General features: G+C 40.4%; 1 protein-coding gene across 1 annotated transcript in view; it reads left to right on the forward strand.

Annotated features, from left to right (window-relative positions):
• The window catches only part of nalf1a (NALCN channel auxiliary factor 1a), a 41,356-nt gene that overhangs the window by 15,431 nt on the left and 4,593 nt on the right, over window positions 1-21,332 (forward strand). The window contains exon 2 of the mRNA XM_030074198.1: window positions 18,826-18,997. Coding sequence (XP_029930058.1) covers window positions 18,826-18,997 — 172 coding nt within the window. The remainder of the gene's footprint in view (window positions 1-18,825; window positions 18,998-21,332) is intronic.

Here is a 21,332-nt window from a genome sequence, read left to right on the forward strand (position 1 = left end):
AGAACCAGATGTAATAGTGGTTGGGGAACGGAGTAGGGGGCAATTCAGCATAAGATTTGTATTTTTTTTCTCAGTTACAGTTACTGATTCCCTGATGCCAAAAATGTATTTTTTATTTCCATTTCATCACTTCACTGACACAGTCTTGTCACAACTTGTTTGGGGTTGGGGTCCTGCAGTCATCGAGCAAAGCCAACAAGGTTGTGCATAGATTGGTTTGAAAATACAAAAACAAAAGAAAACAACAACAACAACAACAACAACAACAAAAACAGCCCCTTTGTGCTTGTGTTCATAATCTCCCTTTACAATCCAGTCAGACATGTTGTCCTATTTGCACTGACCTGAGTTATTTATTAGATTGTATTGCTGAGGAAGTGAAATGCTGAAGTAGCCTCAAAGTTTCTTTTCACAATTAGGCTTAACACTACATGCTGTTCTAACTGCACTTAGAAGAAAAACTTTAATTAATTTAATTGATTTAGGTTTTTTTTTTTTAAATTATGGCTAATGTTTTTGAATTTTTGGCCGTTATGACTCTAACCACACAAGCATCACACATTGCAGTTAATAACTGAATCCTGGTTAATCCGCGAGTCGTGATTAACAACCCTCTGGGGTCGACAAGCGCACTGATGCGTCATTTATTGATGCTTCTATTAAATTGAAATGTGAGATCATTGGTGATTACCACACCTAACGTGTTACCAGATTAAGCATGGAATTCAACATGGATGGTAAATGTTGACAATGGGGAACAAGGCGTATGGATTTTGTCCACTAGAGCTCGAAACAGACCCAGCTTTATTTCAAATACAAGACGACAAGGCCAAATAGTTTCAAGATTGTGAATAGAACTGCAGAGATGGATTATCAGACCAACCAATTAAACCAACACCCAGCCATTGTGTAACGATTATGCTTAGACATGGACTGATCGAGTTAACCAAAACATTGTTCAGTTGTAATTGTGAAATGTTTTTGTAGACTTGAGCCTCCACTGGTGCTGCTAAGGTGTTCACCCTGTAGAGGTAGGGTCAACTTAGTCAGTGGAAATTGTGACTAAAATTTCCATCAAGCACCACTTGTTTGAAGCAAACGACAATGGCAAAGACTGACTAAACCAGCTGGAAATAACAACAAAGACCAAATTTTCATTGTCAAGGATCATGACAACATAACAAAGCAAAAACATCAGTCACTGAACCAAGTTTGTTTTCTCTTGTTCTCCAGTCCAGTCATGTTCATTCATTCATTCATTCATCTTCTAAACCGCTTATCCTCACAAGGGTCGCGGGGGGTTGCTGGAGCCTATCCCAGTGCACATAGGGCGAAAGGCAGTGAAACACCCTGGACAGGTCACCAGTCCATCACAGCCAGTCATGTTCATGCACAACAAATTCAAGTTTACCCAGTATAAATTGTGTACCCATCATTAGCCAGATTTGCTTCCCAGTGACCATCTTTTGCACACCTTAATGGAATACTGTTTCCTCAAATTCTAGTGCCAAACATAGACTCATCTGTTGGCAAATCTGTGTATCATGCATGACACAATCAAGCAATAAAGTGTCAAAATGTATTAAGAGACTAAAACTACTAAATGTTGGCCACCTTGCCTAGCCACTGGTTGCAGAGTCCACTGTGATAAGTTACAAAGAGGAGCCTCATCGAGCGTATTATAAAGCAGAGATGGAGGCTGTAGAAACAACCGCCAGGCCCTTTGGTGTACCCACATTCTTGATGTTATTCCTTTGTGACCTCCCCTCCAGATCCTCACTTTTGATCTGCCGAGCGGCCACCAGAGTTGAGAGCTGCCCCTTTTCCCATCTCTTCAACTGTGCTGCTCACAGTGTCTGGTTCTGTTTTAATAGCGACTGTGAGATGCGGAACCTCAATCCTGGCTAGTCAATAATACTAGTTCTTTCAAATATATCAGCAAAGTTCTTTTGTAGTGATCAGAGCAGTTGAGTTTTCAAGGCCACTGTGTTGACTTCATATATGCTATAAAATGTTGTAGCACATATGCACAGTGATAGGGAACAGGGAGAGCACTGGGAATTGGCAATGACAATGAGAATGTACCCATGGGCCCATGTGGGTAATGAGATGTTTTAAAGGTGCCAGCGCAAGCATTACTTCCCAATCTACCCATGGAAGAGCCAGAGCTCTGACAGGCTGACGGGTACTGTGGTCAGGACAGGATGTGGGCTTTGCTGAACACGGGTGAGTCTGGTCCCAACGCACTACTAGCATCTGACACATCGCTGCTTGTGCCTCTATTTTGAGGCTGTTTACAAAATAAAAAACCAACACATTTTCAGTTATGTAGTTGTGAGAGTGAGCTACCAAAAATATACATAAAGCAGAGAGACTAAGCTCTTAAAGAGGGGAGAGTAAACTTGTACACACAATTTTTGTGCAGCCGTATGTTTTTTTCCCACAACAGTCAACTGTAGAATTGCAGTATAGCAGTGGTCCAAACAACAGCTCACTCCCAAAATGAACTCAGTTTATCCTACAAATATATAATGAGACAGCCACTAAAGTTAGAGCCACTGTTTTTTGGTAGCCAGCTAACGGTGAAAATTCCACCACAGTTGGTCACAATATCTGGATTTCCCTTAATTCCCAATCCTGATTACAGAAACCGTGTTCCTTGTGTACAAGGTATTGCTGAAATCAGATAAGTGCCACACATTGTGAATATGCTGATGTGCATGTATACACACTCAATGTGGCAGATTTGGCGGAGCACCTCTGTTTTCCAAGGTTTTACACCATCTGAACTGGCTAATCACAAATTTGGAAGTGTATTTGTGTTCATAAATGCAAATTCTTCACTTCTGCCTGAATGATAGGATTTAGTTTATATTTAGGGAGATATGCCCATCAAGACCAAGTACAGATATGATGCATTAACTGGAGTCTGAAACTGACAGCATGCAAATGGGATGGCTTTCAAAGGATTTTGAGCAGCAAAATATTTTTTATATACTTGCATCATAAGTGCTTTTCTGCTTTTCCACTTCTGAATTAAAACACTTGAAAATGAACAATGAATTCACACTTGCATTGTGACAATGAAATTACATGAACTAAAAACACAGATGGAGCCTGAATCAATGCAAAATGCAAAGTTGCCATAGCATACTAATTAACAGAAGGCTACCATGTAAGTGGAAATACAGCACAATATTTAGTCCTGTTTAATCTATTCTATCTTTGCTTTAGGCCTTTCAGTTGCTCTAAACTAAAAGCATGTGCATCTGTTAAAGGGAATGTGATTTTCCCGCCGAGGGCACCAATCTTTTAAAGCCTACCACTGTCAGAAACCTGGCAACTCTCTGAGGTGAATATTATCTGTAGCCTAGGCAAATAAAGTCAGGGATTGGGTGGCAGCGTGTCAACAGGGGGAGTGATACTGTAAATACAGATGGGGCCCACCTTGATAACACGGCTGGGTGGATTCACATCATGTCCACCGTTTTTCCCAATGGGTTTCATTCACACTTTGTTGCAGATTTGCCATAGCTGCATAAATTTAGGTGAAACCACTGAGCTACTACAAAACAAACATCCTCCAAAATAAACAAAACATTTTTTATAGGTTCATAAAAGCATGTTTTTTTTTTGTTTTTTTTTTATTATTACCTTAAATGACCATATCCTCATATAACTTACATGAGTTTGATACTACTTACTGTGATGTACTGTATAATATGAATTTAGGTCGTCAGCATAAAATGGTTATAAAACTCAGAGAGGTTGAAGTCTCTCCTGTCTCTGTGGTTTTGTTCCTCAATAAGAGTGAATAAACAAGTGGGCACTTGGCTGGTTTATCAAGCTAAAAAATCAGAGGCAGCATTGTGGAGAACAAATTGGTGACCAGCATCCAAAACTGACACTCGCCAGTCGCCAAATGTGGGTAAAATTAATTTTTGGTGAGTAAATTATTGACACCATCCTCCACTCTGATCAGTAGCAAAAAAATGAATTTCTTTAAGGCGCTAGAGAAAACTGCTGGTTTGCTGGTTTGTCACTTCAATCTGCTTGATTTGCCGTGCCGCGTGTGTCGTGCATGGTAAGCAATTGTGCCAGTCATTCAGTCAAGTCTATGAAATTTTTGTTACAGTGAATGAGGTACTTTTACATAATTTCATCATGAAAGTTCAGACTTCATAGGGGGAGACAAGAAAGAGAAAAATCACTTTGAGAGGGAACTGTTTGAAGAAAACTGAACATGCTACTACAGAATAAAAAATAAAAACATATTACTAGAAAGTACAACTCTGAACTTATTACTTTTACTAATTTTTCAGTTATAGTTTATTCCTCAGTAATTGTTATATTCTCAAATTCCTTAATAAGATTTCCTTCTTGCACCTAAAGACAACAAGTTAATTTAGTAATTCTAATGTTTTATAGTATAGTTTTGAAATACATTTCAGCATACAGTTAGTGTTACTACAATTATTGCTACTACTGCATATAAACCAAGAAGATGACAAGCTCAATAGAAATAATAGCAAATTGCAATAGGAAAAAGCAATTTATTATTTTTGGCTCATAAAAAATCTGTCTGGTCCCTAATTCTTTTTTTCATCTACCAGCCTCCTTGGCAGGTAAGCCAAAAAGTTAATTTTGGACCCTGTTGGTAACACCAGTAATCTGCCTATGACTCCCTTGGAAAGATGTGCGGTGTCATGCCATTGGTCCGGCAGCCCATTATTCTGAAACCCCAATAGTCCAAAAAAAATGCCCTAATGGACTGAAAGGCCATTAGTCTGATGGCCCGTTATACTGAAAACAAACACCCATTGCTCTGAAAATACACACTGTGGAGTTGTTGAAGTTCACTGACTGCCAGTGTTACGCTGAGTTTTGCATGCCTGCCGAGAAATGCATCCACCCCTGTTTAACCCTAACCTGTCTAAACCGAACCAAATTTATTGAGTGGATGTTTTGGACTATTGGGGTTTCTAAATAATGGGCGTCTGTTTTTGGGATAATGGGTTGTTGGACTAATGTGCTTTCCATTCAGTGGAACATTTTGTGGGCTATTGGGATTTCAAAATGATGGGCTTTGGGACCAATGGGCAGTTCCCCAGATGTGTAGTGAGACCAGAACAGTGCAGATTAGTCTATTTTGATTTGGATCTGTGTTTTGAAAGCATCAAAACTCCACTCAGCATTTATCTATCTCTGTTTGACTTGGAGCCACATTTCATGTTGGTTTTGGTCAATATTTCCTGGGCTTGGGTCAAGCTCCTGCAGTCAGCAGGCACTTCAATGATAAGAAAAGGAGAGCCACACTGACCTATTCAGCAGCCTCCCAGTGCTGTGCTCCAGCTCAAAATGAATTCCTGAAACCCCGGAGAAGAGACCTGCAGAGCTGGCTCCTTTCCAACTGGCATCCGGCGACCAGAGCATGGCTTAAACCTCTCAGTGTGCTAACAAACCAGGGAAACAACTTCCTGTATAGTACAAAATGGCGTGGGTTTGTTTCCCACCCCAGGCAGGCCTTTTAACATCAGCACGACAGACTGCGACAGTGGAAAGCCAATCTAAATAATCCTGTTTTGTAAATCAAACAAATTCAGCACTTAGCTGCTGTGCCCGTGCACTAAACCGGGCTGAAAACAAATCCTGGCATACACATTCATGATCATGTTTTCTGAGAACCGTTCCACACAACATGGTTCAGGGAAATGGATGTGGAGGGGGCTGCTGTCTCTGCATTAATGGCCAGCATGGTTGGCTGAAGCTCAAGGACCGGACCCATGTTGGGAGATGGCACAGTCAACCAAGATCATAAAGTATGTCGGTCCCTTGGATGAGGTCAGCCAGGCATCATGCACCAGGCCATCATGCAGGACACACTATAGAGCATTTCCAGTTTCAGGGAAGCGTCAATTAATCTGGACGTATATCAGTCAGACTGATGTTTTGCCAATCAAGACCCCTAGTTACACCTTTAGACATTTTGATGATGTTTTTGCTTCTGAGAAATTGGCCTGACATGCCTGTTATAGTTTTTATCAAAGATAATGCATGTTAAAGAGGAATGAAACCATTTCTGCTATCCAATCACATTTCAGTCCTTTGAACAGTCCCACAGCCTATGGGAGTAAATGTAAGGCGATCAAAAGGATGCAAAAACAAATGTCACTCAATTATTATTGTCAATGTCATAAAGTGTTTGAAAGCTATTACACAAATGAATCCAGTGATTTGTGAGCATAGCATACCATTCGAAAATGGTAATAATAATAATAATAATAATAATAATAATAATAATAATAATAAACGGACTGATGAATATGTTGCACCTGAAGTAGCAAGGATGAATTTGAGGACTCAGTCTTATCTATACAGGGCGCTGTTTTCCTTTTGCCATGCTCAGATTGGAGGCATCCCCATTCACATGTTGTGAACAGGCCTGCACTGGAGGAATTTCAGTAATTCCTCAGTGAGAGAAGCCAGTCAAGACAAAGTAAGCCAAGATGCATTCACTGGATTTGGTCTGAAACTGCCTATTAAAAAAGTTTGAATGGTTTTCAAATTAGAGTTTCAAAAATCTCAAACAAAATCTAATTTTAACATTGTTTTTATTGAACGTCAGAGATTATTTTTGATAAACAGAGGAACATTTCAATTGTTGAATGGGACTTTTAAGGGAACAATAAACAAAATTTTTTCATTAAAATATTTTATATTGTCATCATTGTAGAAATCATCATGAAACTGTATCTAAAGTCCTTTCCATGCAGAGAGAGGCCTATCAGCTGATTCTCCTGAGTCAAACCAGTGGTTTTGCTGAGGATTAAAAAGCTACTTTCACATCAGAACAATTCTCAATTTTTATTCCTCCTACCCTGTTTGACTGATATTGTTACTCTACAAGGGAAGCTAAAGCCTTCCCAGCCCTACAGGAATGGATTACTATAGAAATGAAGCCCTAAAACTCAATTTTATTGCAGTTATTGACTTTTAGGAACTCTCAAATCTTTGTGGTTGATGATGATAGCAATCGAAACTAATATTAAAGAAGAAAATCCCAGTTTTCATATTTGTGAATCTCCATGTGTTTGTGTGGATGCTTTTCAGACTGCTCTTGTGCTTGTATGGTGCCAAGGAATCCTCAAATGCCATCAGATCCACAGAGCCAGTTTGCAACAGTGTGGTCCTTTTTTCACAGTGTGAAGTGTCAGCTAGCCTGCCAGAGGTGTCATTCATGTTAACAAGGACAATAGTTTGGACTGAGTCCCTTTTCCAGTCTCAAGCCCTCAGGCCATTGCACACCAACATGTTATTCAACTGAGAAAACGATCAAGCCAAAAACCACACTTGTGATTTGGACAGATAGTACTGCATTGATCCGATTTCTCCAACTGTGCTACACCAGTAAGCCCAGTTGATAAATGCCAGTGTTGCTTCCTCATCCATTGCAATTCGTCGTTGACCAGTTTTCTGTGGAGGATGAGGAAGACATTTTCAGGGGACAGTCCCCAGATTTGATAGTTATACAAACATACATACACACACACAAACACACACACATAGGCCTATATATGTAGGTCTATTCATAATTATTAAAATCCTATATTTAAATTCCAGATCAGTCATGCTGGGTCAGCAGTTGGCAAATTCTCTTGATTTCTTCAGCAAAAATAAATAAATAAATAAATAAATAAATAAAATGACAAGAATATAAACAGAAAAAATGCAAAACATAAATGAAAATAAGCGAATAAATATTTTTTTTTAAATTTACTAGAAAACTATATAATTTTTGCAATGATTTATTTAAACGTCATTTTGATTTCTTGTGTTTAAACAAACACGAAAGCATTTAAGAGGGTGTATAGTTTCTGTCCGATTCTGGAGTATGTCTACCGCATTTGATATTTGTCAGCAAATCACAAACGTCCCTGTGGTTTGGTCCCAAAAATCTGGTCACCTTAATCCAGAAGATGCTTGCCAGAAGGAGGTGACATTGTGAAAGTACAAATAACAGTTGCTCTGAAACGGTAAACCATCTAATTTGATGAGTACACTCTGCTCGAGATTGGCATTTTCCAGACCCACAGTGTTCGGCTATGTTACACCAACAGGAACAGGCATGGAATAAGTAAGAACGTCAATACAAGAAGACAGACATCCATATACACACTCACAGTCTGTTGAGTCCTGCTGTATTGTCTAGGCGTTGCGTCAGTCAGTGACCCAAGGCGTCCGTTCTTGGCTTCAAATGTATTTTGACAATTTATGTTGTAAGTGCAATGCAGCAATGTACTGTCAACAACATTTTGCTAGGGTTGACCTCCTGTGGAGCAACTCTTTGCTCTTGCGCGTGTGTGTGTGTGTGTGCGTGTGTGTGTGCATTCTCAATTTTCAGGCCACCTCGACTTTTCCATGAAACAGACTGACCAAGTGAATTCTAGATGTGACCCCTTATTGATTTGCTCCTCACTTACAAAGGCGAGATGCAGATGAATGGGAGGAGACGGATTAAATTGAGACATGGAGCGTCTTCAAAAACAGCACAAATCAATATCAAGAAGACGGCGCTAATGTTTTGCACACTCAGTACATTGCTGTGCCAAAAAAAAAAAAAAAAAAAAAAAAAGGCCTAGCATCAAATGTAGAAACACGGCTGAAAATAGCCCAGGTAGTGTGAGAGCTGCTTCCTGTTCTACCACGGCCATGATTTGTGTGAGTGGTAATGATCTGTGTCATTCAGCTTCTATCTGGGATCTCACTCTGCAGCTGACTCATATGCTTTTTATAGCCGTCTATGTCATTCCACTTTACTGCCGGGTGTGTGGCATCGCCGCCCTGCTCGGAGCAGATATCAAGTGTTGATTCTTCACAACGTTTTGAGTTAGAGGTTTACGTACCAGGGGGCGGGCAGCAAGTTAAACTGAGCTAAATTCACCAAACTTGCCCTTTAATCCCCTGAAACACAAATACTGCAATATGAGGAGTTTCAAGATGCTTTTTTTTTTAAGTTTAGAGTAAGAAAAATATCATAACACTAAGCCCAAAAAAGTAAGTACCACAGAGAAGTGAGGGACAGTGTAGTTGTTTTAATATTATAATGTTTACGTTTAATTCTGTGTACTTGCTTTTAACCCTCTGAAACCCAGAGTTTGGCCTTTTTAATTTATTTAATTCATTTATTTTTGACAGGTTTTATATTATCCTCCAAATAAAATTTGGAGGATAATATTCTTTTCATAAATTTTATAATATAATAGGACTATGAAGATGCTGTGTGGAGTAAGTAAAAAAAAAAAAAAAATCTTAACTGTAATCCTAAAAAGTACTGCAGAGAAGTGTATTTGAAGTGTAGTTAATTTAATTTTATAATGGGTATTTTTTACTTATTATATATACCTGTGTTTGATGAGAATTTGTGCTTTCCAAGAAAAACTGAATCTTTTTGGTGATATTTAAAAATAGTTGTGAAAGAAACAGTTAAATAAAGCATTTGAAAATATAAAAGCCCACCCACAGGCTCATGGGTCTCAGAGCAGCTCGTGCTCGAGTCTTTGAAGCTGGTGTAACTGACACTAAAATAATCGGTTAAAGCTCTATTAGACTGGTCTGAATTAACTGAGAGTAAAGAAAATATAATTGTTAGGTCATTACTGACTTCATGGACAACAAACTATATGAGTTTTATGTAGTACATCTTTTTATTACAGTACTACATCACCGTACACACAATAGAGCAGTTTATTCTAACTCATAATAAACAGACTGACACTTTACTGTTGGAATGAAGCTGCCGAGGCAACATTTTGTCATTTGCTTGCTGAAAATTCAGTGTTATTCCAGATTATTTGGGTGCTAAAACCTTTGAAACAGAAGTGATATTATTATAGGACACTAAAACTCTCCATTTGTTTTTTCAGCAGTTCCTCAGGGCATGATGACCTTCCTCTTCCACCTTACTTATTAAGCAGTTAGGGAATCTCTGGGTTACATTTCTACGCTTTAATGTCTAATTAATCCACAAAAAGCATTATTGAACAACTAATTGAATAAATGAAATATGCAAGCCCTATAAAGTTTTATAGTTTTTACAGTCCCATGCATCTCCGGTCAGGGAGGAATTTCTCAGTCTAACCCTAGTGCTTTAGCAATTCTGATTGATGAACTTGGTGGAGTAACTTCATGTGCCATGCTTCTTGATGAAGAACCACTTCTCCAGAAGTGTCACTCAGCGTCCACCCCTCAGGGACTGTCTATGTTAATACTGCAGAGGACAGGAGTCCAAAAAAAAAAAAAAAATCCTGCCCGCCTCATTCAGTTGCACAGGCCTGTACTTCACCTCCCTGACTTATTAAATAGTGTGTCAGAGTGACAGAGACAGAGAGGGAGTAAAGGAGGACAAATGGAGATAGTGCAGGTTGTTGTTGGTTGTTTCTTCTGTGATTTTATGCTGCAGTGCTGTCTGGGGATAATTTTAGATTTGGTTCCACATCTGTCCCTGTTCCAGTTCTAGTTATGGTTCAAGTGCAGGTTGCAGCGCTAAAATCAATTTTGGATGGCTACTTTTTCATAAGACCAAAACCTGAATGCTAAAACAGCCTGAATTCTAAGCAGTGTTGACCATGTATCTTTGTGTTGAGAGGAAAATTTGGCAAAATTATGCTGCTATTTTAAATTGGCCATTTTCTCTCACATTAGCGGTCATTTTCATGCTGTGTCGGCGCACAATCTCACAGTGAATTTTTGAGGAAACACTGATGTTTCTCTGCAGCTCAGTGGCTCCTCTCGTCCGCTGACTACAGTCATCTCTGTCAGATGACAGGGATGGGAATGGGAGGAAAGCCCCATGCCAGCGTGAGGCTGAATGGAGGAAGAGCTGCTGTTTTAAGCCACGGTGTCACTTTTGTGCATTGGATCTACAAGGGCTGTCAGCCTGAGACAGCTGCTTGCTTTGAACTGGCGGATGACAGTGCAAAGTTGAGCCAGATTCACAACATAGAGGTTACGGGGCAGTGTGTTACCCCGGGGAGCTGAACTCCAGACCCCCATGTCAAGCTGCTGTTGTGCTAAGAGAAACTCTGTAGTCTTGCATGAGGGTTACCTCATAGCTGTCACAAGCAGGGTTACACAGTCTGAGAGCACTGCGCAAGAATTTGACTCAGGCAGGACTTTTTTTTTCTGTAGTTGTGACTTCAATTTGTCAACCAACTTTATCTTATTGAAGACATTTTTAAACTCTCAAACTGACACCATGTAAGTCAGTCTGGTCTAGCAGCTGGTCTCAGAATATAAGACTGCAGAGCTGGCCAAGGAACAGAAAAATAAGATACAGGCCATGGCTTGTTTGACAGACTGCCTCTTATATAATAGCAACATTAGCCACCATAGTGGTGAAATTCCGATGCCAGCGCTGCTGACACTTCAAATCTGCCAGAGCATCACATGGCAGCCGTCTGTTAGCCTCTTGCATCCAGGGTTTTAAGTTTTAAACACAGAACTTGAATGGAGTACAAGAGTCTTTCCCTTTCAAATGAACAGACCAGGATGGTCAGAGCAGTGGCCACTTTTATGTGCACTGTTGCCATGGCATTTAAGAGATGATATTTGGTAAAAGGCATGTTTGATGAGCGGCAAGGCTCGCTAGTTTTGCAGATGTTAGTTTGCATAGCTAGGTTAATAGGAGAAGCACAATTCTTGCTGCCATGCTTTGCCATTAGTGTCAGATTTCAGTTGACTTTCTGAAACTTGCCTAAGGACTCGTCAGGACATGCAGGCTCTTTTAGTAATTTCTTCTTTTAGACCACAGCCACAGCACCAAATATCTTCACAGTTCTCAAGCAGCACTGTGCGGCCATACTGACTTGTTAACGTAGCAAAGACCTATAATGGCCATTTTGATCTGGACCAGCCAAATGACCATGGCAAAGTTTGGAATGGCCGTTTAAGTTCTGTGGTTTTAAAAATACTTTCAGGCTTCCAAAGATTTGCTTGTGAAAAGATGGGAAGGTCCAGAATAATTGACTAGTAGTCAGCCAACAGCCAGATATTTATCTAGGCGTATTGATTCTCTCTGTGTTTACCACTGTGATTCATGTAACATCAGCCGTTAATGACTGGGATGGCATCGTTTTTTTAACCTTCTTAGACTGAAGCAGCTGCATACATATGCCGATTGCCAGTTGCACACTGGAATTTGTGTGACATCATCACTTCTGCAGCCCGTTCCTCTTGGTCGGTGAGGATGCCACAGTTAATTAATCTGCACTACGTCATGCAGATGTTGTAAACCTGCCTGCAGATCCATGTTCAACACGAGCACAAGACAAACCAGAACTGATCCTCCAATTTTCTCTTTGCTGTCTTTCTTAATTTAAGAAGAAACTGATTAGCACTCTGCCCCCGAAATTGCATTGTTTATGCATTTTAATTATGAAGACAGCCAAGAGCCACTTATTTCATGATCCTGCCCACAGTACCTGCCTTTCTTCAACTAGTCAACTAATCGACATAGCAAGTAAAGCAGGTGTAAACATGAACATATGGGAATGTAAATATGTATGGCAATAACATCAGATCCTCCTGGGCTTTCCATGAAATCAACTATGCAGGGGGAGTGGAGAAAATCAAGGCTGGGAAGATAACCATCATTCCGAAATTTAATTATATGTCTGTGATGATCCCGATAAACTTCCCAAACACGATTCTTAAGCAATATAATGCTCTTATTAAAGACATTTTGTGGGAAGGAAAAAGGCCTGGAATAGAAAAGATTAAAAAGATTAAAAATATTCAGACCTCAAAAGAAATGGTTTGTGTGTGTGTGTGTGTGTGTGTGTGTGTGTGTGTGTGTTGTTAATGTATGTTATTGGTTGTTGATTTTATTTTTTTTTTTTTTTTATCTATTTGCAACCCTTTGTTTTACTCATAATAGAATTTTTCCCCTTCATGTGTTTTTTTTATTTTGTTTGCCATTGAGTGTTTTGTTATCGGTTGTGTAATAAAGTATTATTAAAATAAAGTCTAAGCAGGTGGATTTGAGGTCAGTGCTAGGATCATTTTTTGAATTTCATCTGTTGAAATTGGTCTTGAACATGATGAGATTTTAAGCCGCGTTCCCAGGACTGGGCGTCTGCTGGGGTTCAGACCAGCTTCAGGTGTGCAGCCCTGAGCGGCGTGGTGTTTTTCCCTGCCTGTGCCTCTGTGCTTCATGACATTGTTCGAAGCAGACTAAGCTGCATGGCGACAGAGGCTTTTTTTGAGTGCCAGGCTCCCATTCACACTGATCACACATTAGACTGATCAAATCAGACTCCAGGCCTGCTTCCTGACTAACTCAATTTGCTCTCATACACTTCCCTTTTCACGCTGAGCACACATGCGCACGCATGCACGCAGACACACAAACAGTCAGATACACATTTGACACGTGCATATGCGCGCACACATACACATAAACAGAAAAACAGAGTGGGGCAGTACCCACTGAGCTTTAATGAAAAGCAGAAAAAGCCGTTACCTTGGCAACTGCTAGCACACATCTTCAGGAGGACCCAGATTTCCTGTCTGACTGGGATCGTTTTGTTTTGGTTCTCTTTTGATAGCCGCGGCTTCCCTAGACAGATTATCTCACCGTTGGCAAGAATTTATGCGAAATCATCGTGAATTAAACAACAGACATTTGTGGTGAGCTGCATCCGCCACACAGAGCCCTGAAAATCCCCAGTCATATATTTAATACCTCCGACTCCCCCAACTCTTAAACACAAATGTAATCAATGATCTGAGTGATTTCACCTTGGACTCAAGCCAGCCTTTCCTCTGTATTCATTCAGCAGCGGTGCACCACTGCAACAACACTGCTGCCAGTGCCAGAGCAACGGGGAATAAAACTGTGCTGTTTATCCAAATATCCCTCTAAAATACCACGAGCTTTATATCTGCCATGGTTAGAAATCATTTCATAGTCATTTATTTTGTTCATTCTGAGTGAAAAGAAAAAGAAAATGTAGTCTCATAGGGGAAGAAAAACAATTACCCAAATATTTTTACACCTTCCATGAACAAAAAGGAGCAGGTAGATCTTTACAGTGCCCACCCCTCTCTTCAAAATAATAGAAAGATGGCCTGCCTTATTTACATGACAGTTTATGGTAGAATATCTCCCGCGCTAGTAAACACTAAAACCATGGAGCAGATGCTGCTGGAGCCTTGTCGTTTCCAGGTTTTCTTTTTGGAGCTGCATTACGAGAGCTTTTGTAAAGGGGGAGGGTATTTCCTGGAAAGCAGGAGAGACTGTTTGGAGGATGTCACTCCTGCATAACAGAGGCATATCACCTCCTGTTTTCAATTTGGCAAAACATGAAACGAGTGGGTCCAGTTCCTCCTCTTTGCAATGCAGTCCGAACAGGAAACAAATCGGATCCACTGGTTTCTCTGCATTTGGAAGGATTTGAAAGCACAATATCTGTGGTATTATGGTTCAAAAATATGATCTTGTTCTTAAAGGAGGAACTTGCGCATAAGAAAGGATTCAAAGACCTCATAGTTTTTTTTTTGTAGGTGGTAATAGGTCGCACCAGGGCTCGTATACCACCCCTCCTGCTTCCAACATAACCAGCCACACAGTATCGCCGTATAGTTCAGATATCACACAGGAAACTTAGAGTGGTATTCTGCAAGTTCCAGTTTTTTATTTTGTCTCTTGGTGCTTCGGCTCACTGTGACATCTTTTTTGGATTTTCTGTTGATGGAGTTTGGCTTTCTCTTCGCTTTGTGTCTTCAGCCCCGCTGGCTGTCACTGCTCATGCTAACAACCACTTCTTTGCTTTATTCCAAACAAATGAACAAACCTAAAACGCATCACCTCTTGTGCCTCAAGTGGATATTTTTTTTTTTTCCCATCAAGTGTTTACAACAGCAAGGGAGAAAACTTTCATGAACTGCACATAGGTGTAATCGATGATGTAATAGTCAGCGCTAGAGAGTTACAAAACAACACATACATGTCACGGATTGTTATTTAACATCAGTGTATCAGTGTGTGTTGCAGAATATTGTTGTAGGGTTTCAGAAAATTCTTCTAACACTGAACATTGCAGAATTATCCCACTTACCTGATTGGCGCTAATTGTCATGGTTGGTTGTGTCTGTGATCATGACTGGATAATGGCCGTTGTTTCCCTGTTAGCTTCAAGGTGTGAAATGACTCTCTTTGAACATTGCATGAGTAAAGAGCATTGTTTGACCACGCGCGGCCCTTGTGACTTGTTTGAAAGCACGCACTCAGTGGACATCAATTTAGTGACTGTCTCTCAGCCCTGGTTGACTTTTGTGAAAAGCCAGACACGGGGACAGAAACATTCCCATGCAGTGTTTGGAGTAACAGTGGAAAGGAGCCAGTCCTGTAGGTGAGCTGTCCAAGGTGCTGATGCGGACAATGGAGCAGCCTTGTGTGGCTTGTACATGGTTTTAAATGAGGCCTTTCTTTGCCAGTGACAGTAGTTGATGACATGCTCAGCCTTGCTAGCGTGTCAGGTAACATATGACATTTAACAGATGATTTTCCAGACCATACAGTACCATGAGTGCAAACATTAGTGGGAATCAAACCTCACAGCTTTTCAGTATTAGTCCCTTGAGTTTCCCATTGAACTGTACAGGATCATTTCTACAGTGACTAGAGAGGGTGAGATCAAAGAGCTCGGTGCCTGAGACAGAGTGACTAAAAATTTAAAGATTTAACAACATATAATAAAAAAATCCCTGAATTTTCACATTTTTGGTTGAAACAGCCACCTTAAATGCTCTGTTTTGGCAGCTAACAAAGTCGTCAACATTCATAAACCACAGAACTGATAATTGGCCGTGGAAAGCAAACCCCAGGGACTATTTTCCAGTGGAGGGAGCGTCTCACTCTGCCCACCTGCAAGTCATCAAAACACAACAGTGCTGCTGCATTTAGGGAAAACTAATGTGGGGGACTTTATCATGGTGATGGAATACTGGTGTGAAGAAAGTTTCTTTGCACGTTAGTATCGCTGTGCCCACTATGGGAATTAAAATCAGGGGGTGTCATCCTGTTTTATTTGTTGTAAAGTTGTGGGCCTGCAAAGGTTCTGAGACTGTAAGACTGTAAATAGTGATTGTATGCTCTAAATAAAATAATAAATTAAATAAACCATCCCAAAGACGTCTGAAGCTCCCCTCAACCTGAGTTCTATCTACAAAATATATAGCGTATAGTCGTCTTTCTTTTCACTGTCCTCTCCAGATGATAGACTGTTTAATAATAGTTTAAACTGTATTGAAGATATTCCATCAGAGGCTGTTCAGATACTCAGAATCTCTCTATTTTTGTGGAGTCAAAAGTGCCAGGTTAGGATGTGTTTGACAGAATGAGACACGCTGTCCATCCTGTTGAGGACAATGAAACAAGTGCCAGAAAGCGGCTGGAGACCTCGTGCACCAGCCAGTGATGTACAGCTAAAATGAAGGTTGGTAAACAATTAGGCTAAGTCCTGGCATCAGTTACTTCAAGGACAACCATCAACAATACAAATATATTATAAATGTAAATGATTCCAAATTAGATTACTATATGATTCAAATATAATACAGGACAGTAGCCTGTAGAAATTATACCATATAAACTCCCAAAGCCTCTCAAGTTTCACTTATTCATGTTCTCTCTATATGTGTTTTAATTATTACACACATTATACCAGTGGTTGGAAACATATGGCTTACAAGACATTTCTGGCTCTTTGTTAAAAGTCACATGGCTTTTGACACAAACACAAAACAGCACCAATTAAAACAGCAAAATAGTGAAATTTAGAATTACTGCGAACAGTCTCTCTCTTCCTCTATCTCATTTTCTCTCACACACACAGACACACAAACACACCCTGGAAAGATTAGGCAAATAATTTGCTGATGTATGAAAAAGTGCTGGCTGTTTTACTGTTATGTTTTACAGCCAAGAGGCATCAGGCCTTGTAGCCTATTTGAACCCTCTGCTGTGACACCTTTTACAGTGTATTTTTTTTCCGTGTGTCTACCCTGTGTTCTGTTGACGTTCTTATCAGTAGTGTGAAATCTCACCCAAAAAAATGCAACACCTGTTGAGGATTTTTACACTGGTGATATGAGTGAACATGAGTGAGAGGCCCAGTAGTATGAGAAGTGAGAGAGAGGTTAAGCGAGCTAGACAGTGCATGAAGTGAGGGACCAGCATATAGCAACCTTGTAGAGACAATCATGGTCGAGCGAGCTAGACCATGAATAAAGAGAGAGAGAACGGAAATACTGAGAACAAATATTTTGCAAAGGTTTTGAATCACCACAACCATGAGATGTTTTTCATCATACAGGCATAACTGTGCACAGCAAAAAATTGTAGGCCCAGTAGTTTTTGATATTAGCCATGGCCAGACACGGACACACATAAAACCATGACCACAACACACAATCTCCTCTAGGCTGTCGCCTGGCAGAAATAAAAATGAGTTTTCGGTACTCAGACAAAGCAAGTAAAGCAACAAGGTGACATCCGTGTTTTCCTGACTTGGTGCAGCTTGAACACAGGGAGGTTGTAAATGGCCTGACTCCTACCTCCGACATTCCACAGCTGACTTAACTCAAAAGCAACATAAATTGGAGGTAGGAATTGTGTTTTACGCTACATCGAGTCAGGAAAGCATGGACGGCACAACTCTTTGTGCTTTGCTTGCTTTGTCCAAGTATAGAAATACCTATTTTCTTGTGAGTCGCCGTGTTTATATGACAATCTAGTCATTCAGAGTCAAGAAGATAGGGTTGAGAAATCTTGCAACTAGGAATTTGACTAGGAATTCCATGATGAGAGGGCTTTGTTTGTTTGCTTGTTTGTTTTTTAGTGGGAGATTGAGAATTCCAAGTTATAATTGAATGCAGCATAAGCCAGTTCATTCCCATTCTCTTTTCATCCTTAGGCAGCAATTATGAGAACCTGCTCAATCATGCTAATAAAAGAGGTAGAAAAAAACAAAAAATAGTCTGCCTCAGGTCATCATTTGCTTTTGTCCTCTGGCAAGAGGCAGTAGGTTTGTGTCCACACTGCACCTTTGTAGAGGTTTGCACACCTGCTGCAGATGGACTCTTACACTTCCCTCACAAAGGAGTAAATGATCTCACTGTATTTCACATAGCTTACGTTTTTGTTAGCTAATGCTGCAAGGTGAGATTGATCAGGCATGACCATGGCTCTGCAGACTAGCCTAAGCTGAAACCTTGCAAGGCTTCAATAATTCATGATGTGCTATGTATCCATTTTGTAAAAACACTGCTATCTGATGTTGAGTGTTCAGTGATTCCAGAATACAGATAATTATATCTTTTAAAACGTTATTACTTTGCTGGCAAAATGTCTAACAATGACGAATAAGTTCCACTTGTTGTTCCACGGTGAGGTTTGCTTTGTAGGAGCAGACAGTTTGTAAGAGCGGCTGTCTTTTTCCGCCAGCCTTTCAGATGTCTGATGTCTCATTTAGGAGTAACACTTGTATACTTATTTCCTTTGGCTTTGGGGAATTATTCTTTGGCTGGCTGCAAGTTGTTTTGTCTCTCACACAGAAAACCAGGTTTTAAATGTGCTCTTGTACAAAGCTACTATTGTTAGAGGGATGCCTGAGACCAGGCAGCGCTGTACAGCTATGGCAACGTCACCCATCCTCAACTGGATTTTGAAGCACCCATTTAGCTGTAAGGTTTAACTTGTCTCCTCCTCTCCTCTCCTCTCCTCTCCTCTCCTCTCCTCTCCTCTTCTCTCCTCTCCTCTCCCAGATGGCCTATAAGCCCTGGCTGTGTGCTCAGTATTTCCCCACCACCCAGCAGTCCTGTCAGAAGAAGGTACCATGCCACCAGTACTGCCTGGAGGTCCAGCAGAGCTGTCCGTTCATCCTTCCCGATAACGACGACCTGATCCACGGCGGCAGCCCCAGCTTCATCTGCACAGGTCAATATGGACTCACTGGCAAACGTCTCCTCTCATAAGAGCCGGTTCAGTTCACTTCTATAGGTTTTTAAAACAGCAGCACATGAGTACAGGTGCCTGTGTTTGCATGTGTATGTGTGGGTGTATGTGCGGTCTGGCATATCATTACTGCTGTAGTGAAAACCTTCCAGTTCGCTGTGTGTTTTCACCAAGAAGAAGAATGGTGTACATGAAACAAATTCTGTTCATTAGTAAATACTCCAATATATTCACTCTTGCCTGCTCCCTTTTCTTCTAACATCCAAGGAGTCTATCTTAATGTGTGTCTTCCTTGATGACATCCATTCTATTGGTAAATAACAGAAAAATACATAAGGGATGCATTAATTCATCCAGAGTCCCTATCTTGCTTTGCTGTATTCTTTCAGGAAAACAGCACAGTGTTATCAAAGGCTTTCTGATGACATCTAGTGGCCTCTGTGAGAAGGGCTGAATTAAGACAAGGACGTTCTTACAAAGCATTGATAAATTGAATTTGGCTTGTCTCTCATATTTACTGCAGTTTATTCAGTTGTAATCGCCAAGGACTCAGGCTGAGAGGACTCAGCCACTGGCCTCTAGCCAGCAAACAAGTTTCCTGGTAGCGATGTGTACCATTATTGCACAATGTATCTCTTCATATTATTCGGAGGGATCTTCAAGCAGACTCAACATCAGGTCGTCTGTACTCCTTGAACCAAGAGCTTTTTTTTTTTCCATCGATCTTAATGATCTGCCATTACCAGGTTTTACCTTTAATGCGATCTACCTTTTCCTAAATGTCATTAAAACATCATTAAATTGTCTTCAAATTGAATTTATGAGGTTTTAATTTCACCAAACATCTCATCTAATTTCATTTATCTATCTAGTTGTTTTGGTCAGTTTCAGTTCGTCTGCATCAGTCAACATTTCTGATGTTTCTGATGATTGAAGTTGATGGGGGAAAAAAGTAATGGTAAGATTTATTACAGCACCACCTTGCCATTTAACTTAAAGGAAAGTGTTACATCACTTCATAGGATCATGTAGCTGAAAACCTAAAAACTTGCCTCTGCACTGGACCAAATATGTAGTACTATTTTTTGCTTAATGGTGGGAGTAGAGAGAGACAGGAAAGACATCGAGCAAAGGGCCTCTGCTGGATTTGAACCCAGGCCACTGAGGTAAAGACCTGCCTTAATATGTGATATGCAGTCTACGAGGTGAGCTACTGGGGTGCCTGGCTGTATGGTACATAACTTTAAACTTACCTGCAAAGCTTAGTTGACTAAGAAAAGGGTGATGTGTCCACAAATCAGCTTTAATTGTTAGTTAAAAGTGCCATTAAAAGGTCTTAAAAAAGTATTCAGTTTAACTCTCTGATACCATAGATACCCTGTTTCCTCAAGTGCCTTGGTTTGTCATGTGTAGAGAAATGTAAATGTATGAGACTACCTGGTTGAATCAAGGTTAACTACAAAAAAAATGTCCTTTCATAAAACTGCATCTCTTCTCAATCAGCTCAACTGAATTCTCCATTAGAGTGAAAGGTTTTGCTCGTGCAGTGCACATTCGTCTGTGCAGCTCAGTGCAGTGACAGCTCCTTTCAAACACTGGCAAGCAAGACTTCCAGAATCATTAAGTGATGCAGTGATGCGTCACTGTCTCTATGGTCGTGGACTTCTATTCGAGTTCAGCTGAGGGTCACTGTGTCTGGCCTGTCCCTCCATATCATGATTAGAGCTACAGAGAGAAGGCCAGCGCGTTTGCTCCATCTACAGGACCAAAGGTTGTCCAATAGTAGGACCAGACTTGATGAGATAACGGTCACTGTGCTGAGATCACACAATTCAATACAACCTTTGATCATTGTTATTAACAGATCTTGTCTTCACTTAGCTGAAACTGTCTCTAAAGCGTCATTGAACTGATTTCTCTGCTCCCAACCCTAACATTTCTCCTGAAACGTTGTTACAAATAGGATTAGACTAATGTATCAGTCTGCCAAGTTATCAAGCCAATTTTGGCCTTTTATTGGAAATCAGATATCGGCCAGTCACTGTCGCCCACCTCCAGTATGATGGTGGTTGCTCCCTGACCTGCTCTTCCCCCAACTATACAAATCAATCCAGTGTGGTGTGGCAGTATTTTAGTCAACCAGCTTTGGAGCAAGATTAAAACCTGCAAAGAAAGCTGTCTCACCCTGCCCTTAAAGTAGAGCTCTTTCCATTTTCAGCCTGCAGACTATTTTCACATCATTTTTGATCATAGCAAACAATTCTGACCAAAACCTTGAAAGCAGCTTTACTATGAAGCTACATACAATTGCCAAAAA

The sequence above is a fragment of the Myripristis murdjan genome, chromosome 2 (genome assembly GCF_902150065.1).
Source record: "Myripristis murdjan chromosome 2, fMyrMur1.1, whole genome shotgun sequence".
Lineage (NCBI taxonomy): Eukaryota > Metazoa > Chordata > Actinopteri > Holocentriformes > Holocentridae > Myripristis > Myripristis murdjan.